At 41.7% G+C, this 22,839-nt stretch overlaps 1 protein-coding gene across 3 annotated transcripts in view; it reads right to left on the bottom strand.

The window, feature by feature from the left end:
* The window catches only part of MLXIP (MLX interacting protein), a 49,169-nt gene that overhangs the window by 5,988 nt on the left and 20,342 nt on the right, over positions 1-22,839 (bottom strand). Inside the window, exons 2-16 of one of the 3 annotated variants that reach the window (XM_068412175.1) lie at positions 20,203-20,309; positions 19,791-19,876; positions 18,393-18,482; positions 18,071-18,112; positions 16,612-16,783; positions 15,574-15,663; positions 14,607-14,698; positions 13,790-14,453; positions 10,288-10,409; positions 9,375-9,561; positions 8,455-8,579; positions 6,410-6,499; positions 4,433-4,560; positions 3,255-3,378; positions 289-418 (exon numbers count right to left, since the gene is read on the bottom strand). In XM_068412175.1, coding sequence (XP_068268276.1) covers positions 289-418; positions 3,255-3,378; positions 4,433-4,560; positions 6,410-6,499; positions 8,455-8,579; positions 9,375-9,561; positions 10,288-10,409; positions 13,790-14,453; positions 14,607-14,698; positions 15,574-15,663; positions 16,612-16,783; positions 18,071-18,112; positions 18,393-18,482; positions 19,791-19,876; positions 20,203-20,309 — 2,249 coding nt within the window. The remainder of the gene's footprint in view (positions 1-288; positions 419-3,254; positions 3,379-4,432; positions 4,561-6,409; positions 6,500-8,454; positions 8,580-9,374; positions 9,562-10,287; positions 10,410-13,789; positions 14,454-14,606; positions 14,699-15,573; positions 15,664-16,611; positions 16,784-18,070; positions 18,113-18,392; positions 18,483-19,790; positions 19,877-20,202; positions 20,310-22,839) is intronic. The other 2 variants (XM_068412176.1, XM_068412177.1) reach the window with 2 other exon arrangements.

Here is a 22,839-nt window from a genome sequence, read left to right as displayed (position 1 = left end):
CAACTAGAGTGGAGTATTTGAAATTTAAATGCAGCTTAAGACTCTTTAAATTCTGGTATCTCTATGCAGCAATTTGGGGTTTTTTTTCTGTTCAGTGTTAAGCATGCAACCAAGCGTCTTCACAGTCAAAACAGGTTCTTATTTTTCCACTGAGATAATAAAAAGGAACTGGAAGTCATATTCAGCATCACATGCTTTCTTTGTCATCCTCTGACTTTCAAGAAATGGTATTATATATGGTCTCACTTTCTATGACCTGGAATAACTGCTGGATAGAACTTCACTTACTTGGCCTCAGAACAGGAAGAGAACAGTGCCGATCCAACCAGGCCATTGCAGTTTGATCCAGATCCTTAAAGCTTGTTGTGGAAACCATCCCATTGAAGGACTCAAACAATGGCTTAATAATAACGCTGAACTGCAAATCACCAAGTGTTAAGGGAGACAACAAAGGAGGAGTTCAAAACATTATGGAAAAGGTTCAGTCTGCAGAGGGAATCATGGACTTCTAAACGGACTTCAACTACTAGAGGGACTGCAACGTTTCAGAAAATACTTTTTAAAATGTGTAACTCTAAAACAAAGGAAAAAAAATAAACCTCAGTTCCTAGTGATACTCATTATTTTTTGCAAAATTCCTGTACAACTCACCAGATCTCCTACAAACCAACTGCATGCTGTGACACCGGAAGCGAGAGTATCTGAAACTTCTACATACATGTAATTAGTTTGATTTCTTTGTAGCCATCTTTTTCACATAACACTGATGCTTTCATAATAAAAGGACACAGAAGCTTTAGTATAACCACACCACCTACCACAGCACACCACAAATGCACCCAAGGTGGGGTACCTGGATGAGTCTTGCCTGGCAATAGTGAGCCCCAGCACAGGCCAACAGTGCAAGTATTCAGCCAATTTCTCAGGCAAATTTTTCAGCAAACGATCAAGTTCTCTGCTACTGCAGCTAAACAAAGACCTCAAAGTACCTAAGCATATTCTCAGAGATGATCAATGGCGTGGCAAGGATTCCCACACCAAGGACCAGACTTGCTGATCTGCATCTATGTGGACCAGAACAGTAACAAGCTGGACTGTCAGGCTTTTCTTTTGGCTCTCTATCATCACAGCTTGGAAGAATGAGCCTGGAGCTGGCAATAACCTTCCTGGCAGAAAAGAAGCAGACAGAATTCTTAGCCTGTAGTGTATCAAAATGTACAGAGCACCAGCACAAGCCTCAGTTGGCCCCAGCTCCCAGGCTTTTAGATGAGCTTTCCTACAATGATCACCATATCTGAACTCAAAACAACTTGTTATAACATTGCTACGATAATTCACCAAGCAGATTCCAGCTTACAGGTACATTTATTTCAGAAGCTACTTGGATGATAAAACTCATCTGAAGGCTCAGAATCTGTGGGTTTACCATGTTACTTCAGATGGGGTTTTCTGACTACAGTCAGCAGCACGTGAGAATGTGGCCCAAACCAATCTCAGCATTGTCATGCACCCCCATCTTTCTCACTGTGGCTGACAACCAAGATAGGTCTAACAGTTGCCTGGAATACTTGAGAGCATTTGCATGCCCTTAAAGATTTTAAAGAGTGACTGGAAGAACAACATGGGTATTATTCTATCGATATTCTAATATTCAAGAGTATTCTATTCTTGGGTTATCTCTAGTAGCCCAAGACCAGATTACTCATTTCCCTCCTACATGCAACAGAAACTATGGTATTTTCATATTTGTAATGAAACTGCCCTTCTCCCTCTTACAGTCATTTCATGAGAAGAAGATTTTTTTGTTGTTATTATTAGCACTCACCCCTGGACCTTGTCAGCTTTTACTGCAAGACTTTCTGAAATATGTCAGCATGTATTAAGGATTCAATCCAGCTATTAGAACAACTGTTCCATCACAGTTACATCCTGACTTGTAAAGGGAAGTTTGGAAATGTTACTTTGCCTATCAACCTTCTTTTTCACCAACGACTAAAGCCTTTCCTTTCCCCAAGTACTGCAAAACCCAGCTCCCCAAAAGTGCACCTTCATCCCTGACAACCTCCGCCAGTTTCTATAAGTCTCTCACTTCCAAATTCTGGAGCTATTTAACATCTTGGAGCAGCATAAAATAAACACACTATTCAATCAGCAAACACGTGTGAGATTGTCTTTTCATTGTACCATTTTCACTATTATAATAAAGACCTCTATTTTCATAATTGACTTTGAAACTGTTGCAGAGTTAACAGTGCTGTAGAATCCAGAGGTTCCGCAGTTGCACCAGTTCTAAGGTATCAGAGGCTGCATGAGATCTTGCTGAGAATCGTTTCCTAAAAGGATACTAAAAGAGTGTCTTTCTAGGGCCAACATAAACCAGGAAACACCAAAGAAAGCATTTTCACACATCAAACTATTAAAAACGTACTTCATGCATGCACAAGTACGCACATACATATTCATATTATCCAGGTAGTTAGAGGGAAATAACCAGCACAGAACACAAACATACAAAATATAAAGTGCAGATAAATAGCTATATGAACATATGAAGTTTAATAGAGAAAGGGAAGGTTAACACTACTGCTCATTGCTAATCACTAACATCCCTGAACTGATTCAAGCTAATAATATTTGATCCAAACTAGTTAAGTCTATACAGCACAGCACAAATGCAGCTAACTTGGTTTCATTCAGTTTGTGTCTTTCTACCTCCAGCATTATCATTCGCTCACAAGCACAGCTGCTGGTATTGGAGAAGCAAAGAGAAACTAGTTGATTCCCTGTTATAACAAAAGACAAACAGAAAACTAAAAGAAAAAAAAAGAAAAAAAGAGAAACATGCAAGTTTCTTAAACTGCCATTGCAACAGCTTCAGTAATTGTTTGTAATAATTTTTTTCCCCTCAAAGTCTTTGCTATACTCTATTCAGTTTTTCCAAAAGACTGCAAGAGCTAGAGCTACAGAAGCAGACCATTAAACACTTCTTGCAGTGTAATAACCCACCAAGAAAACCTTGCCTTTGTATTGCATTTTACTTTCAAGTTACCTGCCATACTTCAAGGTGAACAAGTTCTGCCTCATGACAACCTATAAGGCAAGGATTCATATCCAGATACAGATGTAAATGAAAACCAAGGACATATATTACTTAAATCACTTGGCTTAAAGTCACAGCATGAGAATCCAGAGTTCATGGCTCTGAATATATTAGTACCAAACCTCAAGTTCAGCAGGTTAATATAAAAGGATACAATCCAAAACTTCCAGTTCTGCAGGGTCCTGCTTCTCACATACTCATCAAACAGCATCCTCATGTGGTCAAGTCTTTGCCTTGTTACAGACACCCCAGTAGCAGGGAGCTTCTGTTGACAAGAACTGAAAAGAAGATGTTCTGAGGTCAGAATCCCCACCAGAAAGGACACACTTCTCTTCCAGATTAAATTATAGCAAGAGAAAAGTGTGTATCCCCAGTACCCCTGTCTGAGGTAGCTTCCCAGTGCATGACCCCCCAGAATGTAATTGTTACAGCCAGGAATACATACTGTTTTCCCATCAACTTTGTCTATATTCACACGGCAAAGCGATTTCTCAAGCTGCTACACACTTCTTATTACAAGCAACAAAACTGAAAACAAAGTATAACATAGAACAAAGTAGTTTTGGGCATCCAATTAGAAAAAGGCACATTAGGAGTCAAGGAAAAATTTAGAGAGCTACTCCTGAGCAATGTTACAGAAGAAAATGTTACCGAGATGCTTAAGAAACCGATCAATTTAAAATAACACCAAACAGACATCACCATACTTTTAAAGAAAAATAAAAAGATTTTGATTTGCTCGTAAGTCTAACACAATGCCTAAGCCTAACACTTCTGCAGATGGAAGAAAACCCACTAGGGTTCTCAACATGCTTTGCAATAGTACACAACTATCGTCAATTCACAGAGGAAACTGAGGCACCAGGAAGGTGAAGTGACTTATCAGTTATGTTCAGCCAGTGGCAAGCTCTTTGATTCCAAGTCCTGTGTCTTATGTACTCAACCATATTTTCCTATAAAAACTGACTGCATTTGGAAAGAAAACTGCAGCAAAGCCATCATGAAGAGTGTTTGACCACCCAGTGAGCACAGCTTTAAACAAACACTGTCACTGGCTGCTTCTCAGAATTATTCTAACTGACCTGATGCATCTTTCCTGATGCTGCCACTGTTGTGCACTCATGCTCAGAGCCTGCTGAAAATCCACACGGTTTGCTAGCAATGCCCATCCCGCAGCAACTATGCTTTATGTTTGGAAGTTGGTAGCAACTCTACTTCTGTTCAAAACCCATCTATTGTTTGGCAAGACATCTGAGGCAAACATTCCCTGTTGTTAGCCAAAGCAACACTCAAGCTGCTCTGCTTCATTACAGAAAGCTCCCCAAATCTCACATGATGGCAGCGTTTAGCTCCTCGATTTCTTCCCGAAGGCGCCTGGTTTCCTCTTGCATCTGTGTTCTTTCCTGCTGTAGTTTAGCGATATATTCTACTGTTTTCTGGAGCGTGATTGCATGGCTGATCTAGACCAAACACAAACATAGAGCTCACTTTCTGGAACAAAGCTAGAGAGATGAAGAGTTTGCCCCTAACCTGCCATAACACCCAGAAAAGCACTTCAGCACCTTTTCCTAAGTTTCCTTCACTGCGTGCAAAAGCACACAGACAGGCAGAGCGAAACACTTAACACTGAACTCTTCATTGCTCTGACTCCTGTTTGCACACTAGTACAGACAAACGCGGTTACAATGGTTGTTTTATTCCACAAATTACATTCTGCTACTTTGTTGAAAGAAGTATCTTTTTTTTTTTTTTTTTTTTTTACTTAATTACCTATCCTCTTAAAAATATTTACAATTCTTACTTAAGTACTGAAGAGTGTGCTACATCTGCTGATAGATTTATAGTGCTGTTAGAAGCATTATTTGAAGTTAGATTATTTCATTTGGGAAACCTGAAGTTATTATACAGAAGGTAACACGGTCTAGCTATCACCAAAGGAGACAGAAACAAAGGTCACAGATCTTTTTTAAAATACTCTTCAGTTTTGAGGAACAAATTAAAAATCTGTACTTGAGAAACAAAATAATCAGACATTTTACTAAAGCTTGAGTTTTCAAAACTGCTTACCTTTCAAATAGGCTATTCAAATCAGGAAGTGAAATTCTGACAACTTATGGCTAAATGTATAAAACTATAAAAATTATGTGCAGCATGTTAATTTGTTTACAATAAGCTTTCATATTTTCCATGTTTCAAAAGGTATTGGTATTTAACGGACATTCAGAATTTTGTTGTGCAGACAAGTCTGTGTTTCAATTATTTCAGTTTCAATTTAGTGAACTAAGTTAACTAGCACAGCCAGAATATGTTCTTAATTTGGACAAAGTCATTTGACAATGAGAAGTCAGTTGGGAATTTGTTTCTCTATTAATCTAAGCACAAGAGACAGGTGACAGGGGAAAAAAAAAGCCCTGAGAATATTTGCAAGGCTGTGGGCACAGGGCCAAATTCTTAAAGGCAGCTGGGTGATACTAGATGTAAAGATTCCTAGAGGGATTTTCAAAATCATCTGAACTGGCCAGGCTCCTGACTCCTCCCTGGGAGGCAGAGATCTCATCAGTGTAGGAAGTTTTAGAAATGTCACTGGAAGTTTTTGTTCCTTCTTTGGCTCACTGAGATGTTTCAACAGTATTTGCAGGCGCACAGGGCTGCTCTGCCGTGCTCTCAGCTGACCAAGCGCAGCACAGCTGTGGTTAGCATGGCATGAAGCCTAAGCTAAGTTGTGCTCATAGGTGGGTATATTAGCTCAGGCCAAATGTCAAGGTATATTAAGCCAGGCCCAGCATCGTACCAACAGCATCTTCATGGTTCAGGCAGAATAAGCTTACAATACTGGTTGGACCATAGTTTTTTCAAGTCCAGCTATGTGGACCAGAACCCACCCAGAATGGGTATAAAAAACCAATACATCAGAAGAAAGGTGACATAACAGTAAATGCAAAGTCATCTTATGCTGCAAACACGACAAAACTCTTCACTGCTGGGGTCCCAAGAGGAAGGATTGCAAAGATCAGATTTTCTTCTTTCCCTGTTGGCTTTAAAGCTGCAGCATCTCATCAGACAAGACTTGTTCAACATTTGAAGCTGCTTCAGAAGAACAATGTCTACAAGATGAAGCGCTTTCACACACTCTTTTAACTATAAGCCATGGATTTATCACCCTTCCCTTTCCAGGTCCCTCAGTTCAAGCATCTTCACTGACTGGCTTTCTCAGTCAACAGTGAAGAGATTAAATTTATTAACAAGTCTTTTTAGAACGGCTCTTTCTTATATTCCATATTAAACCGTTAGTGCTGCCAAGTTACTTACCCACTTGGAGTTGGGTGAAACCAAGCTGTTCAGAGTACTGAAACCAATCTTGATATTAAACCTTCGTTTTTGATCTGAAATTCTTCGATTCTGCATAAATAAAATTAGCTCAGTCTATGCTGTTCTCCTTTACCATTCTACTGCTATGACTATTTCAGCTATTCAAATTCAGTATCATTTTTATTGAATTGTGGCATTCATAGTCTCCCCAGTCAAAGCCACATGACTATCAATTTGCAAACAATGATTTAAGTTATCAAAAAGAAGTGTCCAGTTTATTAAACTCAATTCCAAATCTTGTAAGGTTTTATTCCTAAAGTAAAAATTCTTATTTAAGACTGTTACACAATTTCCTTTCCTGAAGTCAAATTCCAATTTTTGAGGCATGTAATTAGTTAGGATCTTGTTGAAGACTTTAAGGTTAAAACAGTCCATATAATTTATTCCTAATACATACATAATGTCTACTGATGTAAACAGGCAGTCTGACGAAAATAAGAAAGATAAAGAAAAAAGAATCCACAACTCTGGCCTATCCTGAGGATAAAGGCTTTTTCAGGAATTAACATTTTCATTTGTAGCATTGAAAACTTAGAAGTTGTTTCCACCAAAATCCTTGGAAGAAAATAAGGAGTTTACATTTTGAGAATGCATTCTCAGCAGAGCTAGGCTTTCCAGCACTGTCACCCCATCTTATAATGGAGGAAAATAGTGTAATAAAGTGGTTACATGGCTGCCTAAACACACAGAAAATGCAGGTTCAAGACCAGAACTGAGATTTCCAGCGCCCTCTATGCTTTGCCAAACTGAAAAAAACAATGTTAGCCCAGAATACAGAACTGTGTCTAACTAACAATGCAGAGGAGCAAAAGAACATACATCTAGAGACTGGCAAACATCACTGTTTCTCTCGTCGTATAAAGCAGTTAATGACAGCAGGCACCAAAGCAATTCCTCTCAAAGCAGGTGAGTTTAAAAATGGCTATAAAGCCTACCTCCTTGCAGTGTCCTTACTTTTAAGGGTACTCCTCCATCTAGTGGCCACTTTCCCACCACCGGCCAGTCCTAATAATTTGTTAACTTGCTCTCCAGCAGCAAGAACAGGCTGCAACTGCTGATTGTGAGCATTTACGCCAAGCAAAGAACTGCAAACTTTGACAAATAACTTGCAGCACGCTCAGCAAGTCACAGTCCTGATTCTCCTCTGCAACAGAGCTAGAATTGAGTGCAATCACAAGCTGCAAATGTTCAAACTTACCTTTCTGCCCTGGGAATAATCAAGCTGACATCAACTCATAGGGTATACGAAGACAGAGAAGCCAAAAGGCGGCTGGCACTCGCAAAATGGTTAAGTAACACTCCCTTTCACAACAGAATGAATGAGAGGGTTAGAGATGATTTTCCTGCATTGGCTGTTTTTTGTGGATAGGTTTCTCATACCACCACAGAAAGTGTTCTGACAAGGTCAGCTTGCATACGAGGTACAGCCAGCTTTCAGGTGCTATCTCTAGACCACCGAGTTCTTACCCCAATAATTCTCAAAGTGTTTTAGAGCCATAACGTGTAGAGTCTGTGGAGCTGCTTCTCTGTGGAGATGTGATGCTGTCATCACTGGAGACATGTAACTCACTCATCAGGTCAAGAACCCCCCCCTCCAGCGATGGCCAGAGCCCTGCAGACCTGAAGATCCCCAAGAGAACAATGGCAAAAAGCCATGGTTTAGAAAAGTAAGCCTGAAACCTTTGACCGAGTAAACTGAGACCTGTCATAATACTCCTGTCAGCCACAGCAGGAACTGCTGTCATGACCGTAAGGACCTGCAGAGGTACAGTTAAGCCTGGCCCCTCTGGTGACACAACCCCGAGGAGCAGAGCAGATAAGTCTCACATTTTAAATTAAGCAGAGCAGCACAAGCTAAGCCTAAGGCACAAATACTCCACCGTTCCTGAAGCACAACTTGCTCTCTAGTCCATGCTCAGACATCAGGGCAGAAAAGTAGCTATGAAGGCATAGAAGAAAAGCACCTCAAAGGAAAGGACACACACCTTAAATGCAGCCACATTAGGGTCAGTATCAGGTTTTCCTGAGCTGCTGTTCTGGGGAGACTGTGGACTGGGGCTCTGCTCAGAGGTGCAGGGGGAAGCTTGGCCTGAATTCTGACAGTCTCGGCCTTCACAAAGGAAAAAAAGACAAATCACATTAACAAACAACTTTCTGTAGCAAATGTAACTGCTGAGAAGTTTCTATTCAGAATTGAACCGAAATGTAGTCAGCAACCAAATTATACTCATTGATACATCAACCACATGCTAGAAAACATCAAGATTGCTGGGAAAGCTTAGTATTTCATGGCACAAGGCTAACACATCCCAAATAGCAATATGGAATACTCCTTACACACACACACACACATTTCAGCAAAGGCATGTTGAACGCGTAGGCTGCAATTCCATCGTCCTGCTGGGCTCCCCCAGTCGAGGCTCTAGTGGCCTGGGACATGACAGTAACACTTACAAGTAATTTACCAGCAAAACCAGCCCAGATGCCACACTATCAACACGCATGCAAAAGGAGTCTTTGCACTTACCTACTGTCAACAAGGATTGTGTCTGAGATCCTCCAATCAAAATTATAGTTATGATACTGAACAACAAACCTATTGAGCACTTTCTACACAGATGTCCTTCAAACGGGTTTAATTTCTTGGTGACTAGGACAGTACGTCCTTTTAGAAAGGAGCTACTTACAGGAAGCACAAAAATCGCAGTCTGTGGGAACGCTGCACAGTAGTTTAAGACAAAAATTGCAAACAACTGGATGCAAGTGAAGCTGCAGGGTAGAAGGGCCTAAAAAGCTTTTCCTTCAAAAATTATCCAGGGATCCTCAAGGCCCATTTACACCCTGCCTAACCAATGGAAACACACATGTGTAGGGGAGAGAGAATGCTTACAGCTTTCTCACTTACTAGGTGTAGGTGAGGGAACTTGTGAACTGCTACTGTGGGAAGGGGTTTGTTCTCCTTTCACCAACACATCCTGGACTACACTAGGAGAGAAGAGATGTGAGACTGTGGACGGGGTTTGTTGACTACTTGGTGCTTGCTGTGCTGGACCAACCAGAATGTTACTACGGAACTCCGTCACCCCGGGAGCCTGGGAACAGCATAGAAATAGCACAGAGAAAAACAGAGAGAAAGAAAAAGAGAGCAGGACGTGGGAGATGGGGGCAGAGGGAGAGAAGGGATGAGAGAAAGGAGAAAGAAGGGGGTGAGAGAGAAAAAAAACAGAGAGAGATTTGTTACCTTGCCTTTCACTAAAAGTAGCAAATTAACACATGATTAATAATCTGATGACATGAAACAAGGGCTAATATATAAGGAATTGGCAGTCACTGAAGTCAGACTTCTGGCAGGAGACCAGTATCCTTTCGTAACTTAAAGCAGTATTACAACACATCAACAGCATAATATACTAAAATCTATTTCCATCTTCCTGCATACAACATATTGGGAAACCCACTCATATACTCAAGGCATGCTTTCCGACATGTAAATGGAAAGGTAACATCTGGGTTCCTTCCAGCTTCTGCACAATTAAGAAAAAGCACAAACCATCCCCATTCACAGTACTGTGTATACATGCCTCTTTGTAATCTTACTGTCGTGTGAGACAGAGTCTGTGAAGACTAGATAGTGCTTCCAGGCCCGTAAAGTAGCTAAATTAAAACCAAACAAACATAATGCTGAATGCCCAGACACATATGCTGGGTAACAGGTGAGATTTAGCAGACTAGTTGCCCTCCTGAGCACATTACGGCTCTAACTACTTGCAAATAACAGGCCTAGAAAACAAATACATATTTTTTTTTCTTCTCCTTACTCCGACAATTCCAGCTGGTGCAATTGCAACATTAGACTGAGACGTGGCTGGCGTCAAAATCCCCTCTCTTTTTAAAGGTGCTGGAGTTACAATCACAGCTCTGGACTGTCCCTGAAAGGCAGCTGAAGAACACAATTAAGTTAGAATAGTTAACGAGACAAATAAAAAAGCTGGAGATTATTTTGTATGAAATAACTTGTCATTGAACAGGGGAATGGATTAATGGGCACCTATTTGGTACTATTTCATTGCAATACAAAGTGCCACCAGTTTTCTGACAATCTCAATCCCATTAATCCAGTACAAAGGACGCTAACACACCAGTTATTTCTGAGGCTTCCAACATCACTGGCACTGTTTCGAGGTGAATTTACAGAGGTACCTAGTAAATCAGGGAGGTGCAAAGTGTCTTCATTCTGTCAGAGCTGGGTTTGACGAAGAAAGAGCATCTTCACCTCTCCTCTCACATCCATACTTCTTGGATCTCAGGCTTGCTCTGCTGACCCAGAAAGGGTCAACAACAGAAACCAACTGAAGGATGCATATTCAATACTTCATGCTTCCTTGTATATATATTATCTTCCTCACCACTTCAATCTACTAGCTTGTTTCACTATCTGGTTTTACAGCTGCTTTACATGACCCACAAGCACAAGACAACCAAATGTGATCGGGAATCAGCACCAAAATTCCAGAAAACAGGCTAAAGAACCAGGAGCTCTGCAGTGTTAGACAGCTAGAGATAATTGTGAACAGCAGCAATTGTCTCCACGGAGAAAGTTACAAAAAATTCTCAAAAAAAAGTCTGTACAGGAGGCTTGCCCCCATGACAGGAATCAGGATCCTTGCTCTAAAGTTTTTTTCACCACTCTAGTATTCAAGTCTAACATAAATCTCTTAAGATCTCTATGTAACCAATGCAGATGTACAGTTATTAACATGGGATTAATGCTGACATTGTTCTTGCCCAGACTTCAGAGAGAACATGACTAACCATCCTATATTGTTACTAAGGGAAGAATCATGCAAGGACACAGCTCCTCTATGCTTTCTGAGAAAACTAAACCAAACTTACTCAGTTTCATTCTAGCCTGTATTGGCTTCAGCTCTCCTTTGTACTAATAAAGTCATGATGTATAAAAAGCATCACAATAGCTCAGTTACTGCCAACCTCCCCCTCTGCAGTTTAGCATCAGGATATTGAAGGACACACACAGCAGAACAGGGAGACAGCGCAGGATATCTGATGTCCTCTCCCCTACCGTGTCATCTGTGACTAGCAACTGTGTTTTGAATCAACTGAAGTTTCTGTATAGCCCATATTAGAAAGGCCTGTGGATTGCCCAAACCTTGTGTCAGCCCTTGTGTGGGTATATCTGGCAGAGAGCACCGTCAGTGATACAGGGAGTTCACTCTTTGTCTGAGCATTCCCACATACAAAGCTGGAATCACAACCCTTCCGCTCTTCACTAATGTTTAGCCAGACTTATCACATCTCTATTGAGCTAAAGAGCCTACTCTTACCAATGCACTAATGCTGCTGCACAAACTTGGTATTTCCCATTTTCACATTTGGGTAACTGTAACAATCTCAACACGTATTTAGAAGCCCCTTTACATTTTTCATGTTTCTATCCTACACATGTATCTTTTGCAGACTTTCCTCTCAAAATCAGAACATTTATCCTGAAGTGGTGATAGCAGAGTTCTTTCCCACGTGAAATCTTGCACCTGATGACACAATTTGCACAGATTTTTTGAGTCCTTGTATTACAAGTCAGTAAATGTTACACATCCCTTCCTAACACAGGTTATAATGCAATTTGCCTTATAGTAATGACATGATTTGTTTGTCCTGAACACAAACAACAGGCAAAAATGCCTCAGTTACAAGTCCTGATGTTTATTCCATTGCCAAAAATAAAGCTCCAGTCTTTACATAAAATCTTGGATTTGACCTCTGAGCTTGGTGTCCTGGTAGTTTAGGAACACTGTGATCCCTGAACACACACCACTACCAGGAATGAAAAACAGCCACAACTTTAAATCTAGATGAGAAACAAAGCCATTTGTTGTGATGGTCTAGAAGTAACTGATGAAGCATTAGGGAAGTGATATATGGTGTGAGGAACAACTTAGGAAGCACTAAGAAAGCTAGGAGCAAACTAATTCTGAAAATTAGTTACCTACAATGCTTTACTAGGTGAGAAATGCATGTCCTGACTGCTGAAGGTACATGGACTCTTGCTTTATATTGTACTATAGATAGAAACACTGCCATTAACACCCTAGTGCTATTAATCACAGACCAACTTGTTCCCAGTAACATGCTAGAAGTAGATCCTTGGGTCTGTTCTGCTCCTGAACAGTGATTTATTTTTTTTTGGTAGGTAACCACAACGCCAGGCCCTGGCAGACACACCTACTCCTTAGTAAAGCCTGTTTAACAATACTCCTCCAGGCAGGGTTTTTCTTGGATTATTGTTGCACATTTCAGGTGGCTGAAGTCACCTGGCCCCCAGCCAGCACAAGTCTAAAAACAGTGTGCAATAATCCCAAGAAAAAGTGTACTGCCTGTCCTGCCCTGCCTTGAGCTTTCCCACAAGAACCACCACAAGCAAAACTCTCTCTGCTCACGTTTGCTATTCTTAGCCTTGTGCTGTGCCAACGGCTCCAAATCACACCCAATGTGGAGGTCCCAGCATATCTGGCACTCATAGTCTGAACTGAAATCTACGTGCTCCTGACAGCATCTCAAGATTCTGTAGATTGCTTGAGACAAAGATCTCCAGCTCCCCCTGCCTGTTCTTAGTCCTCCCTCACTGGAAGGGCTGATTCTCATCACTTTGCTCCTGCTAGGGAGCACTGAAGGTGGATGAGAGGCACACCCCCATGCTTCCACCTGGACCAATGCTGTGGTCCACTTCAACAGCTGCTCCCTAGCCAACGCTGCACTCTGTCTCAAAGAGTTTCAGACACACCTAAGATGAACGTCAGAATACATCCGCAGCGCTACCGAAGGATGTACACCAGTACCCTGGTATTACAGAGTGTGACGAGGCACAGGCAGGCAGAGTGACTTGTCCAGGGCAAGCAGATGAGTCAATGACAGGGACACATCTGCCATTCTCCATCCTACACTATCTCCCTACCATCTCCTACTCTACTGTGGAAACCAAGGTTTCTACGGGGCAGGAGCACAGAGCTCTAGTCATCCCATGTGCTGATGCATCTATACAGCCCAGCACAAATTTTACAAGGAGATACCCCCTTTCACAGGTCAGCTTTTCACACTCACAACCAAACTGCTTCCAGTCCTCGCAGCAGTCCAGAGCATCCCATTGAACGGTGGAGCCACACACCTGTGGATTCAGGGGTTCTTTGGACACCCTCAGGAAGCTAGATTTTTACTTATTATGTAAACGAAGAAAAGCAAGAAGGTTTCTTCCTCCTGCTAGTCCTACTCAGAAAAGAAAAACATCACCCCACCAGTGTTTCTCACCTGGGGTGACGAAGGCATTCTTTAACAATAAGGACACTGTTTCAGGCTTCGGATCAGGCACTATTTTTTGTGACTGTTTGGGCCTTGTCCCAGCACTGGCCAGAGGAACAACTTTGGGGAGTGCAAATGTAATTTGGAACTGCAGCTGGGCCCAAGGCTGCCCCTGCAGGACAGCAGTCTGGAAAGTCAGGTTACAAGGTGCTCCTGCACCTGGCTGCTGCGTTGCCAGGACAAGGTTCTGGCTCTGGCTGAAGGTGGTGGCAGGGGCATTGTGGGTCAACGTAGCAGAAGCTGTGTGGGTGATAACCGTAGATTCACAGAGGCCAAACTTCTGGGTTTGTGGTGCAGTAAATGCAGCTGGTGGAGAGCTTACGCTAGAATTCAGAGGCACTGCAGGCACCGGGGACTGGTGCTGTTGTGTCGCAGGTTGAAGCACTGGCAAGGGTGTCTGAAACACTGGCACAAAAGTTTGTGGCCCGCTGAGAGACGAGTTGGGAGTGAAGTCCGCTGGCTGGATGAAAGATTCCTCGCTTCTAATGCTGGAACACTGCTCAGTGCCAACATCAGGAATGACAGGAGCAGGTACTGAGGAAGCAATCAGTCCATCACTGATGTTCCCCTCCGGAAGCGTGTTGGGCAATGAACCTGACGGCAGGGCAGGAGACTGACAGAAAAGAAAAATTTTACAGATTCAGACGTGAACCCTGCAACTCTTGTTTGAACTCCTTCTGAGAAGGACATGGCTCATGTCTGAGAGTCTTCATAGCACGTATGTGTCTGAGATGAGGCTGTTTTGAACATTGAGAACCTCTCTTACCTGGGAAGAATGGCTGCTGCTGTCTGTTGTAGCTGAGCTGACGGCAGACACCGAAGGGAAATAACTGCTGGAACGACTGGGTGTGAATAAATCTGAAATATGAAAAGTCATCTATTAATTTTCTACTTTTCATACTCAAGGTACAGCATTGCTAGATACTAAAATTGAAAGGAATAAAAATATTATTTAGCAAATAATGAAACCATGAGATTTTTGCTTCATACAACTGCTGCTGACTGACCAATGAATTGTTGTCGTCCAGAGGAACCGATTTCTTCAGGGCAGTCTTCTTTAACTTTCATGCAAGCTGAGGACAATACAAAAATCAGCCTGCTGTTTAAGGTTCACCTACACATAGAAAGTCAAGAGCTGATTTTCAATGCAGTCCCACAAAATTCAGTTATCTGATGCAGACTGCATGCAGGCCCAGCAAACAGGTATGACTTTTGACTTCCACGAAGATCCATAACCATCAAAGTTGTCAGTAGTAGTTTAACGTCATATGTAATTCTTGAGAGTACCAGAAAATGTTCCAAGGCAAACAAAGTGTTAAATCACTTAATCACTAAGAAGCATTAAATGGGAAAACCTTAGTGATTCTGTGAGTTCTCCTGTCGACATTTGATGTTCCATCTTTAATTACTCGATGACTTAAGGTCTAAATGCTACTCTCTTGAAATGTAAATTAACAACCAGGTTCAAACCTTGGAATAAACCATCCTAAAGTGACTCTCAAACCCAGGTAAGTAAAGGACTGGGGTCAAAGTAACAAGGGAGTCTACCCACATATGCATCTGCTTGAAACAATGAACAATAAAAACATATACCAAGTGTTCTTCACTTTTCACTCAAATCTCTTGCCTTCTGAAGACAGTAGATATCTGCTACGTTTAATCTTCTGTTAAAAACTAGTTCATAAATCACTGCAATTTTAAAGAAATTAATTGACTATATATCCGATTCTTACCCTGAAAAGGCTCAAAAGTATCCATAAAATCAAAATTTGGCTGGAGAGGAATAAGCCCTGGTTGAATCATGTCAGCATTTCCTAAGTGTGCTGGAAAATTCAAGAGACAGATTAGGTTAGCTTCACATCACTGACACAGTAACAGCAGTAGGAATATAGCATTTGGCTAGAACACCAACACACGCTCCACAGCCAGGCTTGGCCAGGATGTTTACAGAAAAACTGCTGCTGAAATGAACTGAGCATCTGCTTTTCTTCAGAACTACAGCACAGTTCTGAAATCAAAACCATTGGGGAATGAAACTTTCAACTAGGAAAATGGAAGAGGTGAAACGTGAAGGCTCTGACTAACAACTGGGAATTGCCAAGCTTGGACGCCTCCTGCTCCCAAACCTCCTGTCCTGCTCCTGCTGCACAATACATAGACTTGCTGGGAAGCACAACCTGAACCACCACAGCTCATAGCACTGTATTTTAAAAGTAACCATTATCCATTTGATTTTGCCTCACGTACACTTCATGTAAAGCAGTTACTGTGGAGCTGCTCAGACAGCTTAGAGACCCATGCAGCAAGGATGATGCATAGTGGACATCTGCTGCCCCATTAGACAGAACTGCATAGCTCTTGGGATTGTTGTTACAGAAGATGTGACCTGCACTTGTTCTAAGGGACACATCCAATGAAAAATACACACGCACTCCCTTAAAAATACACACACACGTATATGCTTTGAGATAAATAACAATGCCTTCACCACTGATAAAGGTAAATATGGCTTATTACAGATTTATTCAGAGCAACACGAGAGGACAATGCTAGGAGCAGCGCATAAGAAGCTAAGACAGAAATTAAATTTGGATGAATAACTGTGATTCCATAACCTGTAAAGCATAAGACACCTACATTCTCTGACCTATTTTTATCTGTATCAGCGAAGTAAGATAAATTTATTAGGCAAGACTAGAAAAGCAGCAAAGCAACAAACCAGACTTCTCCTAGAGGTTCCCACTGCAATATAGCTAACAGCCAACAGATACCTATGTCCCTGGAATTTGGCCAGGAAACCAGCTGATGTGAAGACAGCGTGGAGAACAGCGTGTCGGTGAACTCGGACATAAGCATATCTGCATCCAAGAGGCTGCCTTCCTCCATAGGGACAGGGGTTTCTCTGCCATACCTTCTTTTTTGCCAGAGAACCACATCATCATCCTGCCAAAGGAAAGGAAGAAAAGTCAGGCTGCCTAGACAACGCCAAAGCAGTCTGGTGCAGATACATAAAAAAAGTCTTAATTTTTCACATTTTTAGAGAAAGAAACTCTCCTTTAGGAGCCATGCAAATGGACTGAAACAGATCAGTGGTACTTCTAATACACCAACAACTTCAGCTCACTGATTTGAGCAACAACAGAAAACTTCAGCAGAATACCACAATACTCTGGGAAAGGTTTCTGCCCAAAAAACAGATGTTGACTAGAAGGACATGAGGCAAAATAATTACTTCAACACTTTCTAGTTTCACTGATTACTTGTATATTTTTGCAGTTTAACAATCCCTTGGTTTGAACAAAGATTTGAAGATAACACGCACAGCAAAAACTCAAAGCAAACAACTCCTATCTCGAAGTACATCTGAATCTCTGACATGCAGTTAAGTGTAATTGTAATCTGACTTTGCACAAGGTATGTCGATATTCTTGTGGGCACTTTTAGCCCATGAAAAATACAACATAATGTGACTTGGCTTACCCATCCTTCACTACAGGCTAAGCTAAACTGCATTGCCTTGCATTGGCTGCAGAGTAAAAGCACACTCAGTCAGGTTCTTGTGGCTGAGCCAACACGCAGCTGCAACTGCACCAACATACCATGATGGTGCGTTGGAGCTCACAGCCAAAACGGCTGAGAGTTTTGTGAAACTGGAACAGATACAGATTTATGCTTAGCTCAAAAAAAAAAAAAAGAAAATCAGAACAGTGCTTCTGATCATCAGTTTATATGCCCAAAGTAGGTTTGATGGCTTTAGGGAGCATACTAAATGGTGATACCATTGTTCCTTTAAACATTTTGCCTTTTTTAGGATGTCAGGACATTATTTGCCCATGTTGTGGGCAGCACGAAGGTCTGCAATGTGCAGCACACATATCTTAACAGATCCAGTTACACAATCAAGGCAGTAGTGCCAGCTACAACTCAGTAACAAGATGAAACAATGTGCCAGCCCTCAAAGAGATTGATCTTTCTGGGCACCCAATACTAATTCTCATTTCTTCTATCACTGCACTTTACATTCAACCTCTCCTCCATCCAATTTAAGCTACAAGTCTGACATTGCTCTCTAAGGCGCAGAAACACTAAGGTGTCTAACCTTAATTAAGGCTTAAGCAAGATGCTTGTCTTTAGATTTTAATCAATTCAAGCTACTGCATGTTACAGCTTTGTTACCTATTGCAGCTTCTACAAGCATAAATGCTACCACTTATCAGCAGTATTACCTACCCTGACCAAACTTGAAAGATCTTCATCTTTATGTTTCTGTAACTGCAAAAGGATAACAAAACAGATGTTAACATCAGAATAGGTCCTGTATATGCAAATGGAAGACCTGGTTTTGCAAAACTTTTAAGACCCAATCATGCACAATTAGTCCCTGCATAATAATTATTAGTTACGTGGGACTAATCAGATGAGTATGTCCGTACTAGTTTATCATCTGTTTTAAGTATTCTTGCATGCTAGCAAAAGTGACATCAAAACTCAAAAAGCAACAATGTACTGATCAAGTTCAAGTAAGCTACTTTCACTGTGTAAACCAACAGACCCTTTTCTTGAAGTATGTTCTCCACTTATGGTATTCCCTGATGACTATTTCAATTCTTCGTTTCCAGTATTCTCCTTCTGTTGCAATGGCCTGAGAACATAAACACATACCATGAATTACACGGAATCACATAATGGCTGAATGTTCAATAAATTTCCAAGCAAATATTCAGGCAGAAAAAATGCAAAAGAAAGCATGCAAATTCTGTTTGAGCTCCTGTATCAGCAGCCCACGCTGTCCCAGAGTTCAGCTATCACAGACCAAATCTGACAGTATTGTGGGAAAGATGAAGTTAGTAAACAAACAAGAGATGATGTCTGACTGCGCTGTCAGCATCTCCCACATCAGCTCAACCATAACCAACAGTTAAGAAATGGCAAAAAATCCCTTTAAAATGAGTTCATACATTACATTTATACATTATTATATTTATATATTACAATATAATGTATAAAGCATATGACGCTGTTCTGCAGAAAACAGGCAAAGAGAATTTCACAAGGTTACAAGAACGTGCACACACATACACAAAAGCTGCTAAGAATGACACAAAGCAATAGAAACCTGATGTCCAGCTCTGGGAGAAGCGTGACCTTGCAGGTCACATACTAATAGCAACAAAAGGATCAGAACAATGCGGGTCTTTAATGTATCATAGATAGCAGCGTGTAAGTTGGGGACAGCAGACTAATGAGAGCCTTAACACAACTTTCTTGTGTTCGAGGGTCATCTTTCAACACAAACATCAACACTGCTCTTTCAAAAACCTGAGACAGTTCCACAAATTCATCTGGAACTCCTCTGAGTTCTAAATTATTCTAGAGTTACGCAGTATAGAGAGCACCACATATTGTCTCACTGGTTTTCTGCAAGGAGTCATAGGGCAAATATTAGTTTTCATTTATGTTTACAAGAGCACAAAAATGAAAGTACACAAACTCCTATTTGCTCTTTTTGTGAAATTACCTTGACAGGGAAAAAGAAATTGCTTGTTGTCTAGAAATCACACCTCATCAATTAAATAAAGATACAACAGGGTCACTTAGATTCAATCCTGGAAACAGTTGTTGCTGACTTCACACTGACTTCAGCAATCTCCAGCCAGAAAAGAGCAGTGGCTGCCCAAATCTTAACTATTTAAATTGCACTTCTATCACTTATGTTTCACTAAACTAGAACATAGACCTAAGTTACGTAGATAATAAATGTCCTTCTGCTTGCACCTTGATCATCTCAATACGATAAATTTACAAAAGCACACCTGCTTTATATATTAATGGTTCCTTCTAAATAAAGACATCAGAGCAAAGAATTGCTATGCTGCTCTCATATCTAGCGGGCAAGAAAATCTTGTATAAACTCTAGAGCTCATTAGTCTGTTCCTCAGGTTTTACATACCTCTGGTCGACGATGTTCATCTACATCAACAGAGCCGTCCAGTGGAGTCACAAAGTGGCACACTGGATTCTTGCGCTTCTCCAAGTCTGAAACAGGAATGAAAATCTGAGTGCTCAGGGCTGAAAATCTGAGAGCCCTGTCACTTCAATGGCAAGATGTGGAAAAAAAATCTAGCCAGGGTTCCTTCCAGAGAGCCAACAGTAAATGGGGAAATCTCAGGCTGCGCCTGGACCGCTCCGCACAGCCCCTGTGTGGACATCTCTAAGACAGCACTGATCCAACAGCACTGCCGCAGCCTCTGAGACATCTGGGCCTTCAGCAGATTTTTGAGCTTTTCATTAGACAGTAATTTCAGGTCTTTCTTGCTGCTTACGCGCCCACTGCTCGCGCCCCACTGCCGCGCGCCACTCACACTGCATGTACCACGCCCTCCAGATCGCGTTGTTGAGCCGGATCTTGTCCCTCCACTGGAGCTTCAGGCCTTTAAAATTCTTCCATTTTGGTGAAACCAGCTTCCCACTGAAACAAAACAGATGACAAACAATTTTACTTTCAGTTTTTCTCTTCCCAGTCCTTTCAAGACAAAGCATCCCCCTAAAACTGCAAAAGGAAGAGAGCTTTTGCCATACGCTGCCCACAGCTTACTGATCTAGGTGCCAGAGACGAGTCCAGATTTCAAGACTCCTTTAAGTTCTCATCTGCCTGCTAACAACTGCCACAACTGGTCTCACAAGTATCTTCAGCAGGACTAAAATTCGTTTCACCCACACTTTTCTCCTTGCCAGTATCCCACCTTCTCAAATGCCAGCCTATGAGCTTTTATCGATTGAGAAGAAGAGTGCTCAAAATTAGGCCTGGCCTAGAGGCCTAGAGGTTTTTTGCATGTTTGGCCACATATAGTTTTGGCTTGGATTGTGCCAAGGAGCTGTATCAAGTCAACACAAGTTCATTTCCACAGTTCCATTTGATTTTCCAGGCTGGTAACACTGGAAAGGAAGAATGAAATGCCAGTTGTGGCCCAAGAAAAGCCATCACCCACCAACTCTACAACGCTGGTAAACACAGCTGGGCAGAAAGGATCACCAACAGACTAGAAATAGTAACCTTTCTCCAAGGAAAGGGAAGGCTGGAAAGAGAAATGGCTTATGTGTGAACAATCTTGGGAGGTGGGAGGGAAACGGAAGGAAAAAGAAAGAAGCAACAGGGACTCCAGTAAGAACTGTATAAACACAAACTACCCAGCCCTTAAAACACACCTTTATGAATCATTAATCCGTACTACCGACAGAGCAGAGGAAGTAGGAAATATTCATAATGTAGTAAATTTCAAGCCACACATTAAAGCATACGTATTGTGCCCATCCCCAGGTTCTCCCTCTCATTTTTTGTGGTTTTAGCCATACATCTTCCTAGTTTACGTCTCCTTAGACTGTTTGTGCACCCTTGCCACAAGGGAAGCGGACCAGCAATACAAACTGCAATCAATACGACACCACATGCAAAGGCAACAGGTTCATCTTGAAACATTACGAGCATCAGGTAAGGAGTTAAGGTCTTCTGTAGTAAAGAGTACACAAATGAGTGACAGGAGCAACGTCACCTCCAAACACTTTGCCCTCTCAGAAAAGATCACCGAGCACCTGGTCAATCAGGAGTGACTTCTACCATGAACTGCAGCAGCACTAGAGACAGACGTACTCAAACTGGCCTGTGCCAGGCCACTGTACGGTTCCTATTACACATTCAGTACAAATAAACTCAAAGAGGTGAATTATTCTTCCTTTAAAGTCCCTGTTTTACACTTAATCTCTAAAATCACTGTGAGAATAGGAAGTACATCCTACAGAAGTGCCAGGGTTGCCCAAGGCCGTGCAGAGGCAGGTCTGAAGCTGGAGACCTGCTGATTCCCATTTTCCTACTTGGTCTGGGAAACCTCCTGGTAGCAGCTCTTTTTAAAGAAAACTTGTAATAAAACTTGTAATGCTATAAACCAACTAAAAAGTCCTCACAGCCTCCACATCCTCTCTAAAAATAAACTGTTATACTTTTGTATGCACAGGGAAGCAGGTGTAGAGACCAGGTATCAACTGCACTAACAGGACAACTCACAGCAGCCAGAGAGCAGAGAAGTGACAACCTTGCGGGTCCCTGTGCTCACCACGGTCCCTGCCCAGCTGCCCCTTCAGGGTGTGGATGCCGTACGCTGAGCCCTCCACGCCGTGCTATAAAGCTCTGCTGCAGCCTCAGGGACTCTGGTGCTTGAGAGGAAATGAAGTACAAACAAAATTGGGTACACAAAATAGAACATTGGTTCCCTCTAAGGCAAGTAGACTTGCTGGAGCAAGCAACTTCACTGACTGGAAGTAATAGCAAACCATGTAAACTATTAGCAAGGAATAGGAAAAGCAATTATTAACATTCTCATGTTGTTCTCCATAGCTGGGCTCTAAGACACTCAGTACAACCACACGTTATAAGCTCACTGAAGTCTAAGAAAGCCCTTCTGGATTTTTTTTTTTTTTTTTTAAATTTTTTTTTTGCCCTAGTGCACCCATATGCCACTCTTTGAAATGCATCTCCCAAAACCTCACTTCTAGGTTTCAAGACTCTTTCAGTTTCTGGAAAGATCTCCCAATTAAGTATTTTATTGCAGTTATCCAGCTGCTGTGGGTCAGGGCAGACAGTGGGGCTCCATCTGTTTAATATTTTCCCCATCTCTGCAAACTACCTCATCACCCTCACAGCGTTCACTGCACAGACAGCCCTGCCTCAAAATATTGCATACCTTGTCTTATCATTCCTTCTAAACCCAGATTAAAGCTCATCTTTTTCTGTTTCTCATACGTGTATCAACAGTTTGGAGACAGGAGATTAACACGCTGATGTGTCACTAACACTGACAAAATGCCCACATGCCTTTGACTAAGAAATCTGTCAACTTAATGTTCATCTCTTCATAGCTCTGTGTGACTGGACAGTTTGCCAAAGCAACAAAACTAATAATCTTCACTCAGAATAACAAGAACAAATGCGTTCCTACAAAAAAAAC

The sequence above is a fragment of the Nyctibius grandis genome, chromosome 14 (genome assembly GCF_013368605.1).
Source record: "Nyctibius grandis isolate bNycGra1 chromosome 14, bNycGra1.pri, whole genome shotgun sequence".
Taxonomy (NCBI): domain Eukaryota; kingdom Metazoa; phylum Chordata; class Aves; order Nyctibiiformes; family Nyctibiidae; genus Nyctibius; species Nyctibius grandis.
This window is presented reverse-complemented; position numbering and strand designations above follow the sequence as displayed.